The sequence below is a fragment of the Tyto alba genome, unplaced genomic scaffold (assembly GCF_018691265.1).
Source record: "Tyto alba isolate M040663 unplaced genomic scaffold, T.alba_DEE_v4.0 Super-Scaffold_13, whole genome shotgun sequence".
Taxonomy (NCBI): domain Eukaryota; kingdom Metazoa; phylum Chordata; class Aves; order Strigiformes; family Tytonidae; genus Tyto; species Tyto alba.
Window position 1 is genome coordinate 32,360,977 of NW_024881275.1, and position 25,587 is coordinate 32,386,563.

A 25,587-nucleotide genomic window follows, 5' to 3' on the forward strand; every position below is an offset into this window, starting at 1 on the left:
TACTCAACAGAAATCTGGAGCTTACAAAAGTATTTCATGGCAGGTTTACTAGGGCTTACTAGCATGGAAAGATACCAAAAGAGCAGGCTAAATGCTGTGTTACTGTTAATGCTTCTTCTGTGGAAACATAAAAAAAAAAATAAAAGTACCTTTTGTAATTTCTCATAACATGCTCATTACACTCATTATCACAGTGATAAGTACAACAACAAGCCAAGACTCCAGTAGCTTCTGAAATCTAAGTGTAGGCAAGTTTTCATAATCCTTATTAAACATTCCCACATTAACAATTAACATTTAATAACTGCACATCAATTAAAACCTAAAACCTTTAAAAATCATTGCACACTATTAAAATTCAGTAAATAACTTAAAAGCAGCATTCGGTTCTTTTCAACTCCAGTGTTGTTTCCAACTGAAGAGTTCTGCAGCAGCAAATAAAATGAGGAAACTAATACAAAATATGAACTATGCAGACAGAAATGAAAATACTACTGACTGTTGAAGCTCCATCCTTTGTACTCTACTGGGCATATGATACAAAAGAAAAGGAGAGTGCAATGAAGATTTGGTTACAGCATTTTTAAACAGTAAAAGTTTTGCATCATGCTGTTAAAACATCATTCTATAAAAAGGTACTGCCATCAGGAGAAGCTTTAACATGTAAATATTAGATTCCAATCCATATTGTTGTCCACAATGACCCTGAAATCGATGAACTGCACAGCTTTTCCAGCTACCCAGCTGGTGTGTCGACAGCTCCATTTAATATTCTTGTCTAGTGATACAGCAAAGACCTCTCATGCCTATTTTTAAATGCACATTTTTAATATTCAATATAATGTTACTCTTTAACAAACTCTTTACTCCCTGCTTCTTTTATGGAGCTTCCCGTGGTCTTTAAAGGGATTGTTAACCAAAGAATGGATCACACTCTTTCTGCATGAGCAGATTCGGAAACACTCCATTAAACCTTTCAGTATTTAATATAAAGAGTAATCTCTCACCTCTGAGGAGATAAGCCAGTTGCTGAGTGATTAACTCTGGTGCTTCTTGAAGAATCTCTTTTACTACTAAAGTGGAAGAAGACGCTTGTAACTCCAGGCTGCCATCACATTGCTCGTCTGGATTGATGACTTTGACAACAGCCGATTCCAAACTTTTATCCTCACTATCAAGCAAATTTGAAAATTATATGTATTTTTCTTTCTAGCTGCTTAAACAACCCAAAAAAAACAGTTCAAATTGGTTTTTTTGGTTTTTTTTTTTTTTTTTAATTCTGGACTGTAACACTGTTGTTATTGCTTCTTGAAGTCTCCGATAAAGCCAAAGAATGTCACAATGAAGTCCTAAAACTGTAATTTTTTTGATGAAGTGTTCACAGTGTTTTTATTGCTTGATACATCACGAAGTATTAAGACTTAAATGTTTACATCTCCTTTATCAAAATCTTTAAAAATTAGTAATTTGAAAAAATATTTCTATATGTACTGAAAATATCACTCTTTATATAGGGGAGATTTGGGATTTTACCCACTGAATATTTTGAAAACTTACAAAAGACCTTTTTTTTTTTGCATCTAGAGAGTTTGTTTCTGCTTCTAATAGCAATAAGAAAACCAAACTATATTTAAAAATATGAAACATTAATCATAATTCTTTAGAAGGAAGAAACACATGAAGGGATAGTAATAAACAAAAAGCAACTCTTACAGATAATTTTTACTTTGAAAAAGTGAATGATGTACTGAGCTGACTGAAGTTAAAAAAAATCAATAGCTATGAGATTTAAGCGTATTTCTCATTTTAGATATTCCCTACTTTTATTCGAATCTACAAACCCCTCAGAATAGGATGGGACCGTAGCACAACATGATGTTGCTTATCTTACATGAAATTCTAAAAAGAGTTTGAAGTAAACAGCATCATTCACTCTGTGCAAGGCAAGCAGACCATTATAAAGAGGCTCCCTATAAAAGGTACACTATGGGCTTGTAAACATTGCCTCTTAAGTATGCATATATGGACTATGGTCTTCCACAGAGCAACTCTGAGCCTCTGGCACTGAGGAAATATTAAGCAAAATGCTGTAGTATGTAAGGACTGAAATAATCTAGCAGCCATTTTAACAGCACATATGCAAGTATGCTGGCCATCTCCAAATCAATGTAAGAGTGTTAATGTCTGTAGTGAAAGCTAGCTAAGAAGCAGGAAAAAAATCTGATCTCTTATTTACTGGTCACAGGAAACTTCAAGACTACTTAAATGAAATTAAAATACCTAATCTAATCTGTGTGAAAATACAAGGTCCCTAGAAAAAGAAGTTCCATTAAAAGTGATGGAAAGATGACTATTTAGCTTTTTACAGTTATTGGACATAATGGGAGACAAAATATATTTTAATCTCCTTTCTTTTTTTTTTGTCTGTGTTAACATAGCAATACCAATATGTATGCAGAAAAAATGTAAAATATAATTTTTGAAACAGCTCAAAACTGCATAAACCATCTTGTGCATACAATGCAATACCTTGTCAGCATGTTGCTATTTACAAGTGTTAAAGACAATTTCCCTTCAGCATTCAGCTGGTGCAAATTGATTTCATCTCGGAAGATGTGGAATGACTCCGGGATATTCAGCTCCTCCAATATAAATCTTGTCTCTGTGAAGTAGCTAAAATCTCTTCTTGGTATGTTCAACACGGGTAAGCAAAGAACATCAGGAGGACTGACCTGTAACATAGGTGTGCATTTGTCAGAGTTGCATAAAATAAGACCTGTTTTTTATTAAGATGATGTTTTAACAGAGTAAACAGAGAAATAGTCTGAATTTCCTGTCTGGTTTTTTTTCCCCTTTTACTTCATTTTTCAAAAATATCTTTTGCTTTATTTCTTGTTCTTCTGTCTCTGTTTGCCTCTCACAGAATCACTGGGAAACCAGAAAGGAGAAAGGAGAAAGGAGAAAGAATGAGGTACAAGGGTGATTTTTTGCCGCTACTGAACAAGCCATCTAATACTCATTAATTTGTCTATGGAAAGAAATGTAGATTGTTTCTATTTTAAAGCTTCACCTCTGATTATAACAATATCATTGTCCACAATAATGTTTTTACAGTATGTTTTAATTGACTTAACAATAGGATGTCTGTAACAACCTGGACCAAAGAGTTAAGATCACTCAGTCCATTTTTAGCATTACCTTGTCTAGAAAGTAGGCATAGGCCAGAGTAGAAATGAGTGAATCCAAATCACAGGATTTATTCCCAAGAACAACATGGACTTTCTCCAGACGTTTGCTTCTGTTCTGTAACAGATTAGAAGACAATTGCAATGAGTTACAATGATAAGAAAAAATTAAGTCCAATCACCAAGATACTTCAAAAGACAAGTTAAATATCAGGCATTGTCCTCAGTTGTAGTGTTTTTCACCATTGGCTGAAAGAATGCACTTACTGTGGGATCAGACATGTTTCTTTGGCTTCACAGCTCCCGAGAAAGCCAAGAAACCTGGTTTCATAAGAGCCCTCAGTTTAGAACCCAAACGAGATCTAACCTGACAGAAGTCCCTTTAGTGGCAAAGTAACAGATAAGCAGTTTCATATATATGTGGAAAAGGCCTTTGAAAACACCTCACAAATCTAATAAGCAATTCCAAAGACCATGGAAATACACACAGCAAACTATACATAGCAAGTTGTAATTTTAATTTTCCCTTTTTTATTTGCTCAGCTGAAATCAGTTGACTAGAAAAAGTAAATGGCTTTCACCCTGCCTCTTCAGAAGCCAAACAAAGCACTGAGGGCTTTGAGTAGTTCTCACTCACAAAGGTAACTGAGTCTGTTCTGCATTTAATAAAATTAGGAGCCTTCCAAACACACGGAAAAGACAGGCCAACTGTCTGAAAGCAAAATACTGCAAGGAAGTGTCTACCTTCTTCATAATTGCACACACAATATGTAAGGTGATGTTCTTCATTTGTTCACATCATTAATGTCAAGCTAGCTGTATAGAAACATTACAGTTTATTTTCTTTTCCAGAGCTATGCTTCTTAATTTGAGAAACATCTGACTGATCTGACTTCCAGGGCTCAAGCTCTGCTCCCCATCTCTCCACCTCCTCCCCCAGCAGCACAGGGGGCAGGGGATGGGGGTTACAGTCAGCTCGCCGCTCCTTCCTTCTTGGGAGGTGGGATGAACGCTGAACATTCCTCCCCTGCTCCACGGGGCTCCTCTCTCACAGGAGAGTCCTCCACGAACCTCTTCCAGCATGAGTCCTCCCACAGGAAGCAGCCATTCCCATGCTGCCCCAACATCGGTCACCCCACACGTTGCAGCCCTCCCAGCCCCATACCACAACAGCGGGGGCTACTTCTCCCCTCAGAGCGCCGGCTTCCTTTAAGTGCAGTCGCCTGCCCTGGTGTGGGCTCCTCCACAGGCCTCAGGCTGGCCTCTGCTCCACTGCAGACCCCCGTGGGTGGCGGGGGGGCGGCCCTGCCCTCTCACCACGGGATGCAGGGGTCTCTGCTCCGGCACACCTCCCGCACTTTCTCCTCCTTCCTTCCACTGACCTGGGTGCTCACATAGGTGTCCTTCTCGTAACTGCTCCTTACAAATCCCCCAACCTCCACTCATGTTCCCCTTCTTAAATACATGGCCACAGATGCTCAGCCCTGTCCACAGGTGGGTGCGACCTGGAGCTACGGGAGCTTCGAGAAGCTTCTCACAGGGGCCACCACTGTAGCCCCATCCCCAGCTACCAAAAACCCTGCCACCCAAACCCAGCACAGCTATTCATGTCATCATGGACGTAGTGTTTTCTTCTGAAAAATTAAGAAATTTTGTGTTGTCTTTAAAATTCATTCTCTCAAGCACTAAAATCTGCGTGTTTGTTTTTACAACTCATATTTTAGCTGTAGCTTTGTTATACATGTATGTTGCAGCTCTAAAATCTGTAGAAAATCGTGTGGGAGGAGAACTACCAAAGACAGAAGCCCCTCTTTGTCTTTACAGCTGTTTAAAGGGAAAAGAAGAATTCACACTTCTAAAAGAAAACACAGAACAGACAACACAGAATCTTTCACTCATTTGTATGTGCCATCATGCCCCTCCTCTATATTACCTGTTCAGGAATGGAGACAGAATAATTACACAAAAATTGAAGAATTCCAAGGCTGAAAGTTTCTTAACACTACACTTGACTTCTGAAGAAATAAGAAAACCACAGCTACATAGGACAGAATACAAACAGAACACAGGAGAGCAAGAAAGCTCTGGAGACTGTCACTTTGTAATCCAAACAGGTCAACTAACCATCTGAGGACTGATTTTTTAACTCCAACACACCAGAATTTTAGCCAGATGAAACATGAACCAGAACAGACTGTGGAAGGACAGTCCATCTCTTTGAACTGTTCTCAAGACATTAACAAGAACTCTGAGATGAAGCTTACTAAAATGAGTTTTTAAATGACAGCAAGCAGACTAACAGTGAGAGGGTATATTTCTTGGTCAGGCTGTTAACATACTATCCCTCCAAACAACTGATGGTTTCTTCCAGAATATTTCTGCCCAAGACAAACATGCAGTTGAGGTAGTCTAGAAGCTACTGCCAACTCTTTCCCAAAGGGAGGGGGATGAAAAACAGATTTCTGAAGGCTTTCAGGGGTTTCTTCTGTTGCACACTCCTCTTCTCTGGTCACTCCATAGAGGATTCATTTTATCCACTACATTTGGTTATTTGAATGACTCTACCTCTCCCTGAGTAAGAATCTGTTCACTTGTATACAACTACCCCATTTCACTCCATCTCTCATTTGTGACTTTTAGCAAAGTGTTTTTACAATAGGGTTTTTCTAATAAAATATGACAGCTATTCTACTAATGTTAAAATATAAAGTCAACCTGTAAACTACTTTAATAAGTAATTCAAGTTTCTATTTCACAGATTTCAAGGGCAAAATTGACCAGAACAAGCAGTAAAGAAAGTTTGTGCTTCACATTCTGATGATATAAGACACATTGATGAAAGAGAAGAGTGATAGTCCGCATCTTGTTTCACCAGCCTGAAGAATTTTCTTCATCAAAAAAAAGTGTGAAAGCATGATTTTTGAAGAGGAACCTTCCAATAGCAAATCATGTATTACCAAACTGATTATTAATAATAAGATAACTTTATATTAATAAAGTTGTAGAATACATTTGGGCAGTTAATTCTTCCTGTAGTTCTGAAAACTCACGAAGAGAGCAAAACAACAAAAACAACTTGAAATGTCACTCTTAATTATTACTAAAAAGCACAAAATTATGTTTGCTATTATTTTCTTAAATGAAATCCTCCATTTTCTGAATAAATATTCTTATCCACATAAGTAATCTTTTTTCCCAGAGGTAAATTGGATTTGATGATCCTTAAGGGTCCCTTCCAACTCGAGATATTTTATGATTCTATGGCGCGCTTCTAGAAAACAGCATAAAGTTGATATAGATACAAATAGGTAAGGTTTGCACAGTCTGCACCAGCCAGTTAGAGGTCCCATCCTATTATTTGCATTCACATATTATGTGCTGTCCCATTTGAGGCAAATTTAACAGGATTATTAGAACTGTTGCGCTAAGCAGCAACTCCTCTGAGCACACAGATGTAACTCCTAACTGTAGACCAGGAACTATGGTCTGAGAGCTGCCATGTGCAAAACTGAACAGCCAAGGACATCTACTGGGAAGCACACTCAACAGGTACATGCTACCCCTGACACAGCTCAGTACATTAATACTGAATTATTTACCTTCCCATTCCCCAGCAATAACCATTAAAATAATTCAGAGACACATAAAGATCACACTTGCATAACCTGCTCAGACAGACAATATTTTCTACTGCAAGCATCTTTATTATTTGAACTGGTTATTTGACTGAAGCCAGAATCACAGACAATGCGTTTATATTTTAATGGATTACTCAAGACAGCTAGGTAGCATCCCACCTGCCCCCATTCTATTTTAACACAGAATACCTTCTTGTACCAACAACACAGATACTTTATCAAAAGCTTAGCGATGACCACAGTGATACACAAGTGAGAGCAGGTTAAATACTGTTTTATCCCGTGCTGGACAGAGAACTTGAGATTTGTGCATCAGGTAAAAGCTCAACTCTGCCAAACTGCAGTGATTAAAAAATGAGTGCTACTGCAAACATTCACATTAGCACAAATGTGTGCTGTCTACCATTGCCACCATAGAACTATAAAAGCAGCATTTTTAACCCTCAACCTGATTTGCAGCATCCTAGAAGTTGTAGAAGCCAGTACTTTCATCATGACATCACTTCCTCAGATAATCATTATGGGCAAAAAGACACCACCATCCATGGATAAAAATAATGAGATATTCCTTCAGGAACAAACAGGACTTGGAGTGTATAACCACAATTTGCTTACTACAACTTTTCAAGCAATGAAAAGCTAGCAAGAAGGAGGATACTGATCGATCTGAAGTTATGTTAAGAGGGATAATGGAATAAATTGTTACAAAACTATTTTCGTATTGATTAAAATGATATTTTAAGATCAATGGAACCCTCATAACAACCTTTGTTTTCATCTTCCAGGGCTTAAATCTGAACTTACCCATAATAATATAAACAGAATACTGCACAAAACAAGAGTTCCCTGTGGTGTGCTGCCTTTTTTGTATATTTGGAACAAAAATACACTATCCCTCAATTCTCACAACAGATAATGGTTTTCAAACAGCATAGAAGAGAAATGGCATTATCTAGCTCAGGTGACATCTTCAGCTCTGACAGACTTATGTGGAAGGTTTCCTCTGTTAAACTGGTACCACCTCTTCTGAGGCCAGAGGAACTGGACCCACAGGTTCAGTGTCTGCTCATGGTTCAGAAACCTACACAAAAGCAGCATGAGATACTGTCTGTTGTTGTGACTTCATTTCTTATCTATTTTTTCTAGAAGATCAAGGCACAAGGTAAACCTTCCATTGATAGTCCTCACATGCTGTTTTAAAGATCAGTGATATATTTTTTTCACCTTTCCTGATCTCTGCTCTTCTATTCACTAAGCATAATTTTATTCTATTCTCCTTCCCCTCTTGCAGGTCCAAGATCTATGATTTCACCAACATCTCCTCTCCCCATGTATAGCTCCCTGAATGACTTCTTAGTAACTTACTACTCCTTATTAATAATAAATTTCCAAAACGTATACTCTCCATAAAAGCAACCCTGAAGTATGCCCTCCCAAGGCCATCCAAGCTTATTGTTTATCTTGTAGGTCTGAAACTGGTTCCTCTTCTGTCATCTCGGATAGAACTATTCTGCATAACCTACTACTTGCTAATCAGCCAGCTAGGAGAAAAGCAAGCACATGGATGTGAGGTTTCCTCTTCCAGGTCTTTCCAAGCAAAGACCGCAGCAGAGAGGCCCACGATGAGGAAGACGAAGCTTTAGATCCATAAACTCTGAGACTTAGCTGCAATGTGATTAACTCCTACAGCTACCACAGCTAAACCTGAGGATAATCATGAACCTTCAATATCTCTAAGAATTAAAAAATTTAAGAGGTTGATGATAAAACTGGAACTCACAAATTAAACTACATAAGAAACCACTGATCTCTCTTAGTGATGATGGGTTTTTGTTTAGCTAGATGTCGTGGTTTGACCCAGGACACTAGATTAGAGGTAAGTTGTAAAACGTATAAACTCTGGATGCCTGAGATAAAATGAATTAAAGAAATTATGTGTCACTCTCAGATGGCATCAGTCAGGATAACTCAATTCAGATCAGACCTGCACAGATCAACATTCCCTTATCATGCCCCCAAAAAGAGAGCTATAAACATTAAGCTACTTCAGCAATCTCGTAAAAGATCTCTTCTGATACTCTGATACTTACAGTGAAGAAACTATCGTATCTGCCCAGTTTTCTGGTCTTTAATCACATAAAAGCATTAGTATGGCAACTGTATCTTTACGCAACTGCAGTCAAAAATACCTTTTATTGGTTCTTATCTGCATCAAACAGCTGAGTCATTCAAACATACTGCATATACTGGCAATCAGGGTTTCATAAACTTTGGCTAAGACATATTATTACAGTGATTCAGCAAATTACAATATCCCAGTCAGAAATTACATTGTCTCTTCTTTTTTTTTTTATTTTTGTTAATACAGAAGCTGGAGTGATCTTGAAAGATAAGAAACAATGAAGATTTTTCTAGTATAAACAGGAACCCCTACAAAATGCCCACTGTCTCAAAGCAAATGTTTGTACTTTTCCTTCTAATTCATACACACACACCCCCCACCCACCTGCAACACATGCAGTCACACACAGTCTTGCTTTCTGAGCCACTATTTCCTTTTCGCCTCAAATCTCACTGGTTCTTCTGTCCTTCAACTGCAACGAAATCACTGCATTTTGCTGCATGGAATGGGACACCACTTGTCAAGGATAGCAATTTTTTGAAGGAAGGAGCTATACGGCTCAACAGAAGCATATTAATAAAGAAGAACCTGCAGAGTCACATAATAATACAGTGTCACATAAAACTCTGAAAGCTTTTCCAACCTTGTGGCTGAAGCACTAACACGGGAGCACGGCTGCACAGGCATACTTAGCTTTCCTGGAGATACACAGGGAAAAAGCCTAAGCTACCTGGACTAAGGACAAGATAGTAATAAATACTGCAGCCAAGATTTAAAGTAATTTACTTACATGAAAGGGGATTTTTGTACCCACTCAGTAGGTTTGGAATTGTACCTCCAACCCAGTAGTCATTTTGGAGTATATCCTGCATTTGCTATATAGTATCAGGCAGTATTATACTTTTATTTGCCTGAGGACTTTTAAGTTGATTATCCTTTGTTGTCAAAGAAATGGCTTTAAGCCAAGGCAAAGTTAATTTAATATTTTATGCAAAGTTCAAGTTAGTTTAATATTTCATAAGTCTTTTCACAAGAAAGCTTTATATTGGCCTGGGAAAAAAAGATGGTTTCTTATCCTGATAAGTCTTTGTTTTCTCTTATTTTTGAGGACAGAAGAAAAACTATTTTATTTCTCTGCCCCTGCAGTATCATAATTATCATGTACAGTATATAATATATATTGTAGTTTACTATAATAGTTGTAAAATACATGGTTACATAGTGGATCCTTCCCTAAGGAGCACAATTTAATAGAGAAAATGTCAAGTGTGCCATATTTTAATCATTACCTGTTGGATCTGTATTGTACAATGTTGCTTTACTTATGAATCTAAACATCAATCCCACCAGCAGAATAAAACATAATAAAACAAAAGGGCAATTTTATAAATCCACACCACCTACTATTGCATGGGAGACACAGCCTTACAAAAAAGATAAAACGAAGTGGAAAGGTCATAAAAATTCAATGCTGCCCTCAGAAATGGTTGGATAGGCATTATTCAACACCTGATATTTTGTGTTGAATAAGATCTGGTAACAAAAAACTATGACTAGTCTATAACAAAGACTAGGAAGAGGTCTTCACACCTTAGATATCATGCATATAGAACTTACCTGGGCTGATCTGATACACATACTTTACCAGGTCTTACCTGCTCTCCCCACTCTGATGGTGACTGCACTTCCCACATGGAGCTGAACATATCATTGTTGAACTGGCATTATTGGTCTTCTGAAGTTAATACTTTAAAAGCCATATTTAAGAGTCAAGAGCTTGATAAAGACAATTTTATTCAAAAATGCTGTTTCCCAGAATCACACTGTTCCATGGAAGCATGCTGATCCTTCAAAATTAATAATGGAAATGAGGCAGGTTAACTATCTGTCATGCCAGCCAGTCAAGAAAGTCCTGTCCCTAGGTTGTTCCTGAAATTTCCACAAGACAGGAGCTCCCTTTTCCAGTCATCTCTAATCAAGTATTGGCATGGTCAGGTGTTGCTGCTGAGAATTCAGTTCAATATTTCTGCTTTACCAATACACTCTGATTTGGCATTCTGCAGACAGACAAACTTCACACTGTTCAACCATGAATTCCTACCAACTGCAAACATCTACTCTCTTTTCACTTTTAATTAATTTTACAGTTTATAACGGCATGCAAATCTGCTCTGCCTGTTCCTGAAATAGCTTCTCTCTAACGTAACACATAGATTTATTCATACTGCAAAAAGTAAACATGAGCACAGATTTCTACATGTAATTTTCACTTGATAAATAATAGTTGGAGCAATCAAATAATGCAGAGGTGCCATTTAAATATCAAAAGAAGCACCACAGAATTAAGAACATCAGTCAAAATCTTGTTGACTCCTTTTAAAATTAGATTTATTCCATCAATGGCTTTGGCATTGATTTTCCACCATGTTTTATAAGCTTTACATTGTTTCTTCTCCAAATTTTTGCCTTCAGGGCCAACTTTTGACACCACTTCTGCTGGATCATGGAGTGTAAGTATACAGTATACCAAATAGTATCTGGTTTTCAAAATGGGCATGCATGCAGTACACATATATGCCCATGTCCACACACATTTTGGAAGCATGACTTTGGGACCACATGTTTTTATCCCAATTTTGCTCCATCAAGATAAAACCCCATTAAGTCAAAAAGACAGTAAGTATGCTTTGCCTTAGGAAATTAAAGAAACCTAAGTTTTTATGATACAAGATTTACAAAGTGAGGAGGGGAAAAAGCTTATTTAAATGACCTTAGGATCAGTAAGGATATCACACTGCTATTCCTGCCAAGACAAAACAGGATATACTCTTGTATGGCTGAAAAAGGAAACTGTTCCCAGCAGAATGATTATTTAAGCTTGAATCAGCAGCACTTCAACAGCTTGTCAATAGGATTCTCTATCACAGAAGTTACCAAAGTAAAATTCAAAGTTCGCCTCTTTCGTTTATGCTGCATTAACTAATTTGTTGTGCAAATTAACAAATTCTATGCAGGATTAGTGCTCTCAGCTAATACCTATCAGCAATACAGCATACAGTGATTCAGTTCTGCAAAAGAACAAGTTATATTCCTTTTCCCGGTTATCTTTAGGGTCTAAAGCCAGTCACAGCATCTTTGAAATTTCAGCTCAGGTTCCAAGACTCCTCTTCCCTCTCCTTCCTCACTTGCCATTTAACATGCAAAGGTGAGACCGGCATGCCTATCAGTTTACAGGGTTCAATAGTACTCATCTCCTTTAGGAACTGTTTGGTGTATTACAGGATCAAGACATCCCTTGAGATATTAAAAACAAATGAGTTAAAAGTAGGGAGCACATCTACCTGAGGAGCAGAGAAGCATTTTCCTGTCCTACTAATTGTATCGGTCCTGTGGTGTGTCAGGAGTGACTGGTACAATAATCCCCTACATCATACACTGCAGAATGTGGATGAATTATATAGAACAAAGAAAAAGCGCATTGGACAAAAAGGGTAAATTTTTTGATGAAGTCAAGGGAATTAAACTCAAACAATGTATTTCATTTACCCACTTCTGTCACAGACTTAACATCTGACCTCAGAGTGTTTAAGAAGCTTAGCTTCAGCTCTGAAATGGTGGAAGCAACACATCAACTGAGAATAAATTTACCAAGAGTCAGGAGGCACTTGAACATTGTGCTGTACAGGAGCCTTTGGAGTTTCTTAAGCCAGTGTAGCCCTTAGGTGATGTGCACAAAGTTGGGCAGAAGTGAGCCAACAGCTGAGTAGGAGTACCACTAGCAATCATATGAGACTGAATTTTCTGTGTTTATATGGACAATATGTAAGCAGGCTTATCCTCATATGTATCACACACCTTCAGCTGAGAGAGAAAAATCATTGCTGGAATTGATGATCAGGAGGCCAAAGTCACCTTCAATCTTGCCTTTCTTGTTCAACAGAGCTTTATCATACTATAATTATAAAATGTCTTTGGCTTTTTACCCACTCTCTGGTAGGATTGCCTCAGAAAAGACGCAGGTTTGGGGTTTTTTTTTTAACTTCACCATTATTTTAGTCACTATTTCTTTTTCCATACTGAAAATCAGAAACCAATTAACAAGTACTCCTCTGCTGTCCTTTATGCTTGCTGCCAACACCATTACCCAAAAGAATTTTCCCAAGCGCCCTTTCTTATTATTGACAGCTTCTTTTTCCGTGAAAGAATTCTATTACTGTAACATGTTAAAGTCCAAGAGTCTTTGTGAGAGATAAATGTTGGATTGATTTGCTGCAGAAGCTGAGCAGAGATTAAAAATTATCTTGCAACACTGTGCTTGTTAGTGAAATGACAGTGCACTAAGAAATGAACACTCGGAATGAAACTTGATTTTACAAAAACAATCTAATTTTTGATTTGGGATGTTAATGTTATGAGAATAGAAACATATGCTCCATTATGAGAAGGCACTGCCTTTTTACTCTTACAGTAAGTGCTTACGTCTATACTGTTGAGATCCCTGAATTGCCCTCACCATAATACTAATATCAGAGCCATACACATATTGCATATGAGCAAGAGAAAATGCAAAAGCACATTCTTGTATTCCTTTTAACATTCATATGCTTTTCGGCATATGACTAGTCACTAATAAATTTAGAACTTGTGCTGGTTTTATGTCTAATACTCTTTTTTTACATGAATGATATTAAAACAGTAGAAATTTGTAGTAGTAATTCTACAGGGTTCAGGCTGAAGGGATATGGTACCTCTTGAAACTATACACAAAGGATGTCATCCATTCATCATAAATCTCCATGTATGGAGTGATCCTCTTTCTCTGATCATTTGGACTGTGTCTGGGTTTCCAGTCTACTCATGAAATCCAAAGAGGCCATTAATACAGTGACCCTCTGAGCAATTCTTGGAACAGACTGAAACCACCTTGGCTGATTTGTCTCAGCAAGAAATCCTATTCAGTTGTTCTCTATGACATACCCTCCCCTCCAGCACAATCAAAAGGTATAACCCAACACCTATGTCAATATTGTTGAACTCAGACCTTCACACATGTTGAGATGACCTTTTGGATTGGCAGTCTTCTGCCAGAGCAGAATCGGTGCAAAAATGTAGTGCTGATGTTTCCAGACACATGATATTTAAGGGGTGATCTTGCATTCCATTTCAACAGCTAATGCCAGTGCATTTCTTCAGAAGTCAATAATCCTTGACGTACCATGTATTTTGCCTTTTCTGCATTCCACATTCCTAGGCACATTCCTCTTGTTGTGATGGCAGGCAGCCTCTACAGACCTTTCCCAATTGCTCTTAGTTGACAAAGTATGTTTCAGCATAAACACTATCCAAAACCTTTTCTGAATCAGACTTCCCCATCTATCCTTGAAGCATTAGGAAGGCATTCAGATGTATTTCCTTGATACCATTTGGCTCACTGCAGATTTTTCCTGTGTTTTAAGCACACTATTGACTGCATTAAATAACCTCATAATCACATTTAAAGGCTTAGTGATCTAGTGCCACCAATGTACTAAAATATATGATAACAAATGCAGTCAGCATTTTCCATACCATATGCTTGTAAATGTTATTCTGCAGGGAACCAATTAAAACTATGGAAAATTTGGAACACAGACATATGGAACAAAACAAAGCAACTTATCTTGTCACCATGGTGCTTGCTCAGTACATCGATTAGGGAATGGTGATATTATAGGACAAACAAATGCCACTTTAATTAAAGTGTGCTGAAAGGCAATATACAGCAGCAATCTAAAACACTCGCTTTTTGCTGTGCTGATGTTAGTTTTCCTTCTAATGAGATGGAACAGGTAAAATACACTCTTGTAAAAACAAAAAATCCACAAATATTCCTGTCTGAAGAAATGCAACAGTAATCCTAATTTACTGAAAAATTTCCTCTTTGAACATTCAATGAGAAAAATGTAGGAAACTTAAATGGTAGTATTTAGGCTCCAGGGAAAACATTTAAAATACTGCTAAGGATATAAGATTTTTCAGGAAAAGAGTAAGTTTGAGCCGGGACTTATTTCTTAAATGTCTTTCTACAGAAGTGTAGTGCATCAGGGAAAACACTGAATCTAATCCTTGTACCTGTCCAGTGCAGCTGACAATGGAAAAATAGTAAAAGAACTGGAAGAAATAACAATCACGTTGAAAAATATCCTCTAGAGGAAGCAAAAAGTTATCAGGAGGTAGACTCATGATTACCTCCTACACCTGGGGCAAGCCGGGAGAGATCTATAGGAGGGAATACACTCAAATCTACATTTCCCATTCCTTCTTGTGCTTCAGATTTCAGCACTGAAATAGTTAAAGCACAGAGCATGACAGTGCCCATTACAAAGATTCCCCCCCAAAAGTAAGAACCTAGAGGTTACATATTTTGGGTAAGACTCTGGTCTTATTACTCTTTTATAGTGCAAATTACACCTTGAACTGACATACAGATGATGATACTGCAAACAGCATTTATGGTGATGATTATTATTGCCCCTCTGAATCACAGCTCCATTTCACATTATTTGTCCTGATGTAGAACATATGTGTACCTGAGACATGTTTTAAATTTAACACACTAGGACAACTGGTACAGGAAGAAAAAGGAACAAATTTTGTTAATTCTGCTTGCCATCACAGTAATGTTCCTGCACAGCCAAGATCTGCCAAGAACCAGAATACACTAAACACATCTTTCTCATATAGACCTATAGCCAGAGTGTTACTGTAGCTACCAAAAAAACTCCACCTGAACAGAGGCGAGAGCTTCTGTAATGGTTAATAGCCTATTGATTGCACTGACAGACTTTATCTGGCACAGTAGTTCAATTTCATCTCATAAAGGATATGTTACATAGAAAAGAACCACAGAAATATAGAGTGCATAGTATTAAAGATGCTCCTCATGGTGAGCATATCAACTATTGCTTTAGAAGTATGAAAAATAATAGACAAAATAATTTAAAGTGTAATTACATAGTAAAGTTAAGTGCTGTTTATATTATAAAGCTATAAAAATTTGTTTAGAGATATGTTATGCCATTCATTGCTGTTAAATTTGTTAAGCATTCACAGAATATGAAAAGAAGGAACGCAACTAGGCGAGGGGTTTTTTGTTTAAGGTTTGGCTCAAGTTCATCCGTTTTGCTTAAGGTTTTCACAATGTATTATTTCAAATTTTATTAAGCAGGAGGAAATGGTAGATATGAATTGACAGATTCACATATAAAGAGACACTAGTGACTTAGTGACTGATTAAGCAAGACATCCTCGTCAATGATAGTTTTGCTGAATCCTCTCAGTTAACACCAAAATGGGCAATTTGTCATCCCTGGCAAATCTGCTGCCCTAGCTAAATCAAAAGACAGCAAATATTGAGAAAAAAATATGGTAATGACAAACAAAATAAATTACGTTAGTGCTCCAATTTTGCCTTTCAGATGACTGATCAACAGGATCTTCTAGCTTTGTATTTAACACACTATGATGTATATTTAAACTATGGAAGACATTGATAACCGTCTCCTCTCCCACATAGGGACTTGCTTGATTTTCCTCAACGGTCAAGCTCTTAGTTTTCAATTGCAGAGCATATTGTTAGGAAAAGCAGCGTCCACTGATTTCTGTGTCTGCTGTAGTTAAGAACAAAGGGTCCAAAGGTAAGGAGATGCGAACTAACAAAGAACAATCTGCTTACTCTCAGGGTAATACCTTACTGCCACCAAATTACAGAGCCCTAAACTTGCATAAAGTGATTCTGAACGTAAAAAAATCCAAGACCACAACATCCCTCCTAGGTAACCTCTTGCACAGAGAGAAGTCCTCCTTAGATCTCTGGGGTTGGGGGAAAAAACACCAACCAACCAACCAAAAAAAAAAAAAAAAAAAAAAAACCAAAACACCAAAACCCCCCAATCCTTAGTACATGAAAGGGACCTGTGCAAGCCAAAATATCTGATGCACAAGACTGATCACAGCAGCTACTGGTAAAGTCTGAGAACAGGGTGTTTAGAATTTGCTTGTAATTAAACCCTACCTCAGTGACTAGCAACACAACATACTCCATCACACGGACCTCTAGTATATGCCAATAAGACAATGCCTGTGTTTCCTGCTATAAGAATGCTGCCACACATGAACAAAAATTCCTCTGTATTCACAACGTGTTCAAGGTGTTAAAAAGAAGGATTCATCACCCTTGGAGATACTGACAAGCATCTAGTTCAACACTTGTCAGAACAGCAACAGTGGTAACATTAGAAACCAGTGATGATTTCATGGCTTTGCAGTGTAAGGTCACTCTCTGTTCTCAATCTAACATTTCTTTAGCTTATTATTTCTGCTTAGTTCATTGCATAAATCTCAGCAGATCAGAGGACCATTACACAGCATTTTATGTAATATAAGCATTTTGCACTGAAAGAACAAGAGGAAAAACTATGTGTAGCTGGCTTTCCCTTATACGGAAGCATATGCTGACCTTGTATTGCTGTTGAAAGGATATCTGTGCAGCATTAATGGAATTAGGAAAGTCTGTTGAAAATAAACATGCTGTAATTCTTTCCTTTCTTTTACCAGCTAAGTAGAACAGTATTTCTTCTCAGGATAAATCAGAGAGAGTAAGGTATAATGGCAACATATTTATACACAGTTATATTTGAACATTCAATCACTGGCGCTAGATGGAGTTCATATGTATAAATACCAATATATACTTGCCACTCGTGAATAAAAAAGCACATTAGGTCTTAAATGAACATACTGCCTTAAAAGAGATTTGAGATATTTCACTACATGATTACTCAAACAGATTAGTAAACTGTTTAAATTTTTGCAAGGACCAACTGCAGAGGCTTTGTGATTTGAGTCATCTGTTTCGGGCATAGCAATGTATAAGAAGCAAATTTTGAGAATGAGGTCTATTTTTAAAAATAGACTGTTATGGCTACCCGAGGAGATGCATGTCCACTTGCTGAAGTCACATGAATATTGCACTCCCATGATTTTAAAACCAGCCTTACAAATACATTGTGATTATTTCCATTAATTTGGGGAATCAGAATGCTAATAATTATGGTAGTTAGTGTCACAGTTAGCATCTGAAAAGAAAGTTCAGTTGGTATTTATTGGGGTTTTTTCTTTAAAAACAGTATGTAAGATACACAGACAGCAACATAGATACATGTTTTAAGAAGAATGCAGCATAAAATACCTGTTTTGTTATAAAGGGTATATTATGAATCATTTGGGCTGTGCAACATGCTTAAGGTATTGTTAGCAAGAAAAGCTGCAGTTTTAACTCTGCTGACATTTAGTCTGTGAAATCAATTAATGTAATACAAAGTGATGGCTGTGCTTAACATAAGCAGAAACTTTTAACGCCATTTTAAAATGCACAACATGAGGCAAGTTTGTCACCAGTTAAATGAAATTACACTTAGCTGCTTGCTCCTCATGAATGGAACTCCCTTTTCAGGAACGCTTCAGCATAAAAAACAACATTCAGAGAATACAGCAGAAAATATTTAAATTACAAAATCTCTTAATCAATGTATAATTCCTGAGAAAAAAATTACAATCAGATTTGGAAGTCTGAATACTTTACAAATAGCAGAACACAGAAGACACATTGCTGCTGTCTATGCAATTCCTTCATCTGTCGTGGCTAAATGATACCAGTAACATGACAGTCAGTACACAAAAATTAAACTAGCAGAGACTCAGCATAAACATTCTGAAAGACAAAGAGGAAAAAAAAAAAGGAAAAAAGGCAAGACACTTCAGAAATTCTGTCCAAAGAAAACAGCAGTATGGTAATATTCCCAGATACAAAAGTGCCTTTTTTAATGTTATGTAAGTGCAACTGATTCTCTGCATGCCACAGATCTGACGTTAATATCAATTACAACTCAAACAGAACATCAAATTAAAGCTACAGAAAGAGCATGATGCTTAGCATCCTTCTGGAACACTATTAGTATGTTTCTCCTATTTCCTCCAAAATATCTTTGGTCATGCCACAGAGTGCTTGAGCTGTGCTAGTGCTACTTACTCTATTTCTTATTATTGATCTCAGTAAAAATACTTTGCCTTTTCTTCAAACTTTACTGTACAATTTATCCAAGTTCCCATCTCCAAATTACCAAAAGTACTGACTTAAATTTTCATTCCTAAATGTCCTACATTTTATGTTTTGGGGGATTTACATATTTCTATGAAGAAAATAAACTAAATTTAAATGTCTGTGATGGGATGAGGTTACAGTAACCTCTATGGAGCAGTTTTATTATACCATCAAAAGGTAAGACTTAAATTACAGATACAGAAGTGCCCACAGGTATGAACTTTGGATGCTTTACATGTTGGGGGTTGGTGTGTGCATGTAGGAATGCTGGCTGTGTTCAGTAGGACAGAGTATCTGCATATCATCCTATTTAATAACCTGGTATATGAGAGAACTAATTCTGTATAAGTGAATAAGACTTTAAATATGAGGAATACCTGCTTAGGAATTAACATTCCACATAGAAGTTGTGTACAGAGAGGGATCCTGTTTTCCATCCCCACCTCAAAGATTGTATGGTCAGTCTTTTGCACATTTGCTCCATTTCTCCCCATTGCCAGCACTGCAGAACCAGAACTAATTACACCCAACTCCATTCCCACCCTTCTGCTGGTTTCCTGGTACAGCAGCTATGCGGGCCTGAGCACAGGAACAAAAAAAGCTATCACATCTGACTTCCTGAGCACATTTATCTTACGGACTATCATTAGCTAAAAAGAACACATCACACTGATCTTCTGTGTCTTCCTTTTTCTCCCCACTGACAGCTAGACTGATAGAAGGATCTGGCACTAATTTCTGTAATTAAAGAGCAGATGATAAAGAGCTAAAATCAGACTTGTTGATTCTTTCCTCTAGGGACACTTCAAAAGATGCACTGACGAGGGATGTGTTTTAAGAGATAGAGACTATATAGCTTTAGTATTAGGTTCTGGATGACAGACCACCATGCAAAAAATAGAAATAACACTGTGGCTCAGCATGGCATTCTTCAGAACAAAGAGAAAAACCTTTCTTCTCACAGACCATTCAGCAGCAGAAGCTACGAGCACCAAACAGAGGAGTAAGGGAAAAGGCCATCTCTCCATGACAGGAAACACCCCACTATTTTCAACTCACATGTGGTTCCCCTGATTTACAGTGTCTCTGGCCTCCCAGTACAACTACCAAATCTATATAGAAGTTTTTATGAGGACTTGCCAGGAAAAAGACCTAGTTACTAAAGCTCAGTGGGTTTGAGCTATTTTAAACTTTATCCATGTTGATATATGTTAATTAAATGCCCTCAGAAACACTTGCAATTACGTAAAACTGGGCCCCTGAAATTAATATCTTTCTAACAATAGTAACTAAAAATTTCAGACAGAGAATGTAAGCATAGGGAAAGGAGGATGGTTTCAAGACTCAAGTCAAGTTTTCAAGTCTATTTAGGTTCTTGACAAAACCAGGAACCAAATAGGACACTTCTACATTCAACAAATAATATCTCTTATATTATCATTCTCCTTCCCACTGTTACCTTTTCATTTTGTTTTTTGGGGGCTTTTGGTGTGTTTTTTCACTCCTTGGCCTTGACCCTGTCTCACTCACCAATCATTTCAAATAAAGTTCCATGATTTCCAGCAAGCTATTCCTAATTTAAAAGTGTCAGACCATAATCTGGTTCAAAATAGCAACCAGTGTTAATGCACAGGGACAGAATGGGGCTCGCAAGTATCCAAGTATTCTGTAAAGATGCAGAAAGTGTAAAAAAAATCATTTACCCTGCCTGTTACCTATTCTTACACACTTTTGGTTATTTTTTTTTTTTTATTACTGCAGTAATAAAATTCTCCATGCACACAACATGCTCTTCCATCTATCACCTAGCAATTTAATTCACATAAAATTATCACAGAAATGTGTTCATTTTTAAACATTCAGACATGTGTTAAGGGGTCCTCAAAACAAGTACAATAGCATGTTACTCTTCCAAAAAAAAAAAAAAAAAAGCATATCTTAATTAGAAAGCATGCCACTCCCTAGCTTCTCTGGACTGTCATAGATGAATAGCCTATTGTGCATGCTAAATCTTTTTAACTTGAAGATAAATTATCTTTCAGCTACAGCTGTGTACGGTGTCAGTGACATCCAGTCACCTGCTCTGTTTACTGCAGCTGTGGATTCTGCTGAGATCTCCAGGGGGTGGAGCTTAGCCTCTCCTGTTAAAAAACACAGTCAGTTGACTTGAAATGCTTTCTCAAGAACTTCTGATGCTCTGAATGTACCTGTTAATGACATTAATATCCAGCCTTGAAAATACACATAAGAACACGTCAAATTATGACTACATGGAAGAACAGTTCTATTTCAGATTTTGTAGAAAAGCTTCCAAAAAATTGTTTACCATACTTCTTTTAGTTTCAAAGGAAGAACTAAAAGCCTTCAATTTCATTGAATCATGGAATCCTAGAATATCTCAAATTGGAAGGGACCCATAAGGATCATCAAGTCCAACTCTCTGCTCCTCACAGGACTACCCAAAACTAAACCGTATGACTAAGAGCTTCATCCAGACGCTCCTTGAACTCTGACAGTCTTGGTGCCACAACCACTTCCCTGGGGAGCCTGTTCCAGAGAGCTACCACCCTCTTAGTGAAGAACCTTTTCCTAGCGTACAATCCGAACTTCCCCTGATGCAGCTTCATTCCATTTCCTGGTGTCCTACCACTGGTCACAAGAGAGGAGATCAGCACCTGCCCCTCCACTGCCCCCTTGAGGGAATTGTAGCCTGTGATGAGGTCACCCCTCAGCCTTCTCCAAGATGAGCAAACCAACTGTGACCTCAGCCACTCCTCAGAAGTCTTGTCCTCAAGGCCTTCAAATTCCTCCCTCAAATCAAAGGGAAAATAGAGCATTAACGGTATTTTATTTCTTGAACAGTTTTTGTCGGAAAGACAAAAGCTACAGCATACAATAAGGACACAAAGGAAGTCTAGTTTCCCCTTTCTTTAGACATGTAAATTTACCTAAGAGGACGGTATTTCTTATACCTATGAAAGATGCCAACCAGACCAGCCTTATTCAGTAAGGTCTTCATCCCTATCACCCCAGGAATTTTCTTGCACATCTCAACAATTTCTAGAAGAAGCCTCCCTAGAGGTGAGTGGGAAATACAACACACTGCACCTCCTTGCATCACCTGAGCTTGACACCAGTTATTCTTGCTGGGAGATGCACTACAGCATGCATATAGGCACACATACATGCACAAAACTCACACACCATCCCCCAGCTGGTTCAGTGGGATTTCAGAAATAGTCCTCAGCCTTGCACAGTGGTCAGGTTTAGGTATTTAAGGCAGATAACTCAGCCCAAGGGCTCCTTAGTCCATTAACCCACTTGCAGAGAAACACTCATTTGTGTTTCTCTATGTGCATGCGAGTGACAAGAGAGTGACAGTGCACAAGCACTAGATGAAAGTGTATTTTCTAAGTGAAAACTGGTAAGGCTGGGATGTCAGGTTGGACAGCCACATTCAGTGTTTATACCTTCCTTCCCATTTCCTCTGTATTGGCTTCTTTTCTTTTCCTAACATATATGCTCTCTACTTAAAGGATCTGCGTAGTCACTTTGGAAACATTAAAATCCAAACCTGTACTTTAAAGCGAGTTCCATGTTCTCACAATGCAATAAATCTATAACAGACATTTTCATGCATGTGAGAGAGATTTTCTTACCTTACAATGCCTGGAGTGCAATCTATTATATCGCCTTTTAAACTTTCAAATTGAACAGAATATGTCAGGTTACTACTCCAGCTGTAAGTTCTACTGTTGTACCACAGGGCTGCTGCCTCAGCTCAGAACAATGCTGTGAAATACTGTTGTGTTTTTCCTGCTTCCTCCCATAAACCTAGTACTTCTTAAGCACAATTTATTGTCGCTCGATTACCCATAACCTTCATTTGTATAACTACTTCTGCTTTATGGAAGCAAAGAGTAGATTCTGCTCTCACAGACTGATGTTAATTCAGTATCAGTAATTATTATCTGGTTGGGAGAGAAGCAGCTAGATTTTAATCACTACTTAATATGGCAACTAACTAGGTTGTTTTTTCCATAACATCATCAAACAGCATCAATCTAAGCTCTGAAAAATGGAAATGCGCAATGAATTAAAATTAATATCTAACTAGTTTAAAAGGTAAGTGATTAAGCACTCAGTTAACAATGAAGGATACATGTAATTACGCGGGGCTAAAAAGATTTAGAATATAATTTCACATCTTGTTTAGCATCCTTGCTTATTTTCCAGTGAAACAAAATGCAAAGAGAAATAACCTCTGTGGCAGACAAGATGAACTGTCTGGTTATGTAGCAATGGACAGCACATTGTAAGATAGACCAAAAAATGGCAGTTCACAAACAATCATATACCAAAAGGCTAATTTATCCTAAGTGTTGTAGGACACTCCAAAGAAACAATCTGTACCTCATTGGTTGGCACAGAAGAAAATGACAAACTGCAATATTACAAGCACTGGTGGAGAACCACAAAGTACTTATGCTACAGTCTGCTGAAATTTACTGAGAGAGAATATACTAGTTTCATGCACATTGGTCTGTATGCCCCTGTGCCTAAAAGCTACATGGCAATATTGTGGCTCAGACTATCCAACATCCTACTGGAGGAAAGGAAAGAGAGCAGATAGAAAACAGAGAAAAAAGGAAACAGAAAATAAAATAAAAAAAAAAAACTCATTCTTTTCCCCTCTTTGGGAGCTACAAAGTTGAGAAGAAAAGGAAGCAAGAAGGTAAGTTCATCTGCTTATTGCTGTCTGCATTAAAAGACAGCATTTTTATATTTAGTGTTCCATTTTATCACACTGAAACCAGTCTTCTGTTTTCCTCAGTATAAACATAAACTAATGTTACCAGAACTGGCATTGTTCTGTATTTTCACCACTGTAACACAGAGCAGAACTTTAATTCCCAAATTAATAGCAAAGTTGCAAGGGATTTGACAGCAAGAATAAAATCTCGAATATGTTCTACAAGGTGGTTGGAGGGAAGAAAAAAAAAAAAAAAAAAAAAAAAAATGGAAAGCCTGAGAGTTTTCTCAAGGAATGGTTTCTACCACCATAGACAATTTGGCAAAGAGACACATTAACATTTTTTTTATGTGGGGACAGATATACAACACAGAAATGACATGTAAACTGTTTCCATAACAAGTAAGACATCTACTTTAACTTGCTCTATATCCAAGAAACAAGATCTACACCTTTTCAGTCAAGCAGACTTCATAGTCTTCATACTTACTTAAACTTAACTAAAAATATTTCTGTAGATCAATTAATTTTCTCTATCAACTGTAATTTGCGTTTTATTTAGAATCTGTAAACAAATTATCTTTTCAGACCATGAGATTGTAACTGGCCCAATTTTCACACAGTACAGAGGAGGGGTTTAAAATTGATGGCTGTTTAGGTTTGGTTTGATTTGTTTGGTTGTTTTTTTAAATGAAAGCTCAACACTTTGATATTGAGACAGGCTCATACCAACAACTATTGCACAAACCTTGCAAAACATATCAACCAAAAGACTACAGACCCAGCCTTAGAAATAATCCTTCCTGCACTGTGCAAAAGCTGCCAGTTTGAAAACTATGAAATGATTTTTGAGAGGTGAGCAGATAGCTGCTAAGATTAGACCACTTAACTCATTTTCACATGTGATCTAAAACAGGATACGAGTCCATGTCTCTAGAGATGAAAGACTAGAACTCCAGTCTGAACCACTCTCTCATCCCCGGAATGAATGCTGTAATGCAGTTACACCGTTCTTCCAAAGAATAAATGAAGTCACTGCCTTTCGTTACTGTTTCTTAGACTGCCAGTGCTGAAGTTCTAGTGTGTATCACATTCTAAAGAGAGGGAACAAATTCCACATAGTAACATGGAACTCTTTTTATATGAGTTTATGTAGCTAGCTTCTCAGAATATGTAGAAAGCAAATAATTGTACAAAGCTGTCCCACAGCTCTTCCTCTTATATACAAAACAACTTTTATGTAAAAAATAGCCAAGATGCACCATTTTAAAGCTGGTTGCAGCAACTGCATCATTTATCTATCATTAGCCTCTACAGTTCCAGCACATCACAAAGAGATAAATGCACGTTTCCCTAAAGGGTGGCGGAGAGGAAGTAAATAATCTCTGACCACAGACTATGCATTAGTGATACGATTCAGCCTATAAACCCCTCACAAATTGAACGAATAATTAACTTTGAAAGAAAAAAAAAAATATTTAGGTAAACTTGAACTACAGTATTTTTGCTAGTGAAAAAATTACCACAGCTACTATCTCAATTAAGTCAAGAGAAAGGACAGCTAAGTCCACCTTTGCAAAAACGGGAATTTTTCTTTGTTTCCTACCCTAAAGTTATTTCAGTTGAATGGGTAATTTCCATTTTTATGCTTGCTGAATTAAAAGACCAAACACTCAAAGCAACACAGAAACAAATCCAAAACGAGAGAAAGGCCAGAAGTAAAACAGTGGCTTTAAAATTATATCTGG

The 25,587-nt window shown here is 37.4% G+C and overlaps 1 protein-coding gene across 1 annotated transcript in view; it reads right to left on the reverse strand.

The window, feature by feature from the left end:
- PRUNE2 (prune homolog 2 with BCH domain) overlaps nucleotides 1-25,587 on the reverse strand; it is a 143,545-nt gene that overhangs the window by 108,133 nt on the left and 9,825 nt on the right. Inside the window, exons 2-4 of the mRNA XM_032981885.2 lie at nucleotides 3,199-3,303; nucleotides 2,530-2,732; nucleotides 1,008-1,171 (exon numbers count right to left, since the gene is read on the reverse strand). Coding sequence (XP_032837776.1) covers nucleotides 1,008-1,171; nucleotides 2,530-2,732; nucleotides 3,199-3,303 — 472 coding nt within the window. The remainder of the gene's footprint in view (nucleotides 1-1,007; nucleotides 1,172-2,529; nucleotides 2,733-3,198; nucleotides 3,304-25,587) is intronic.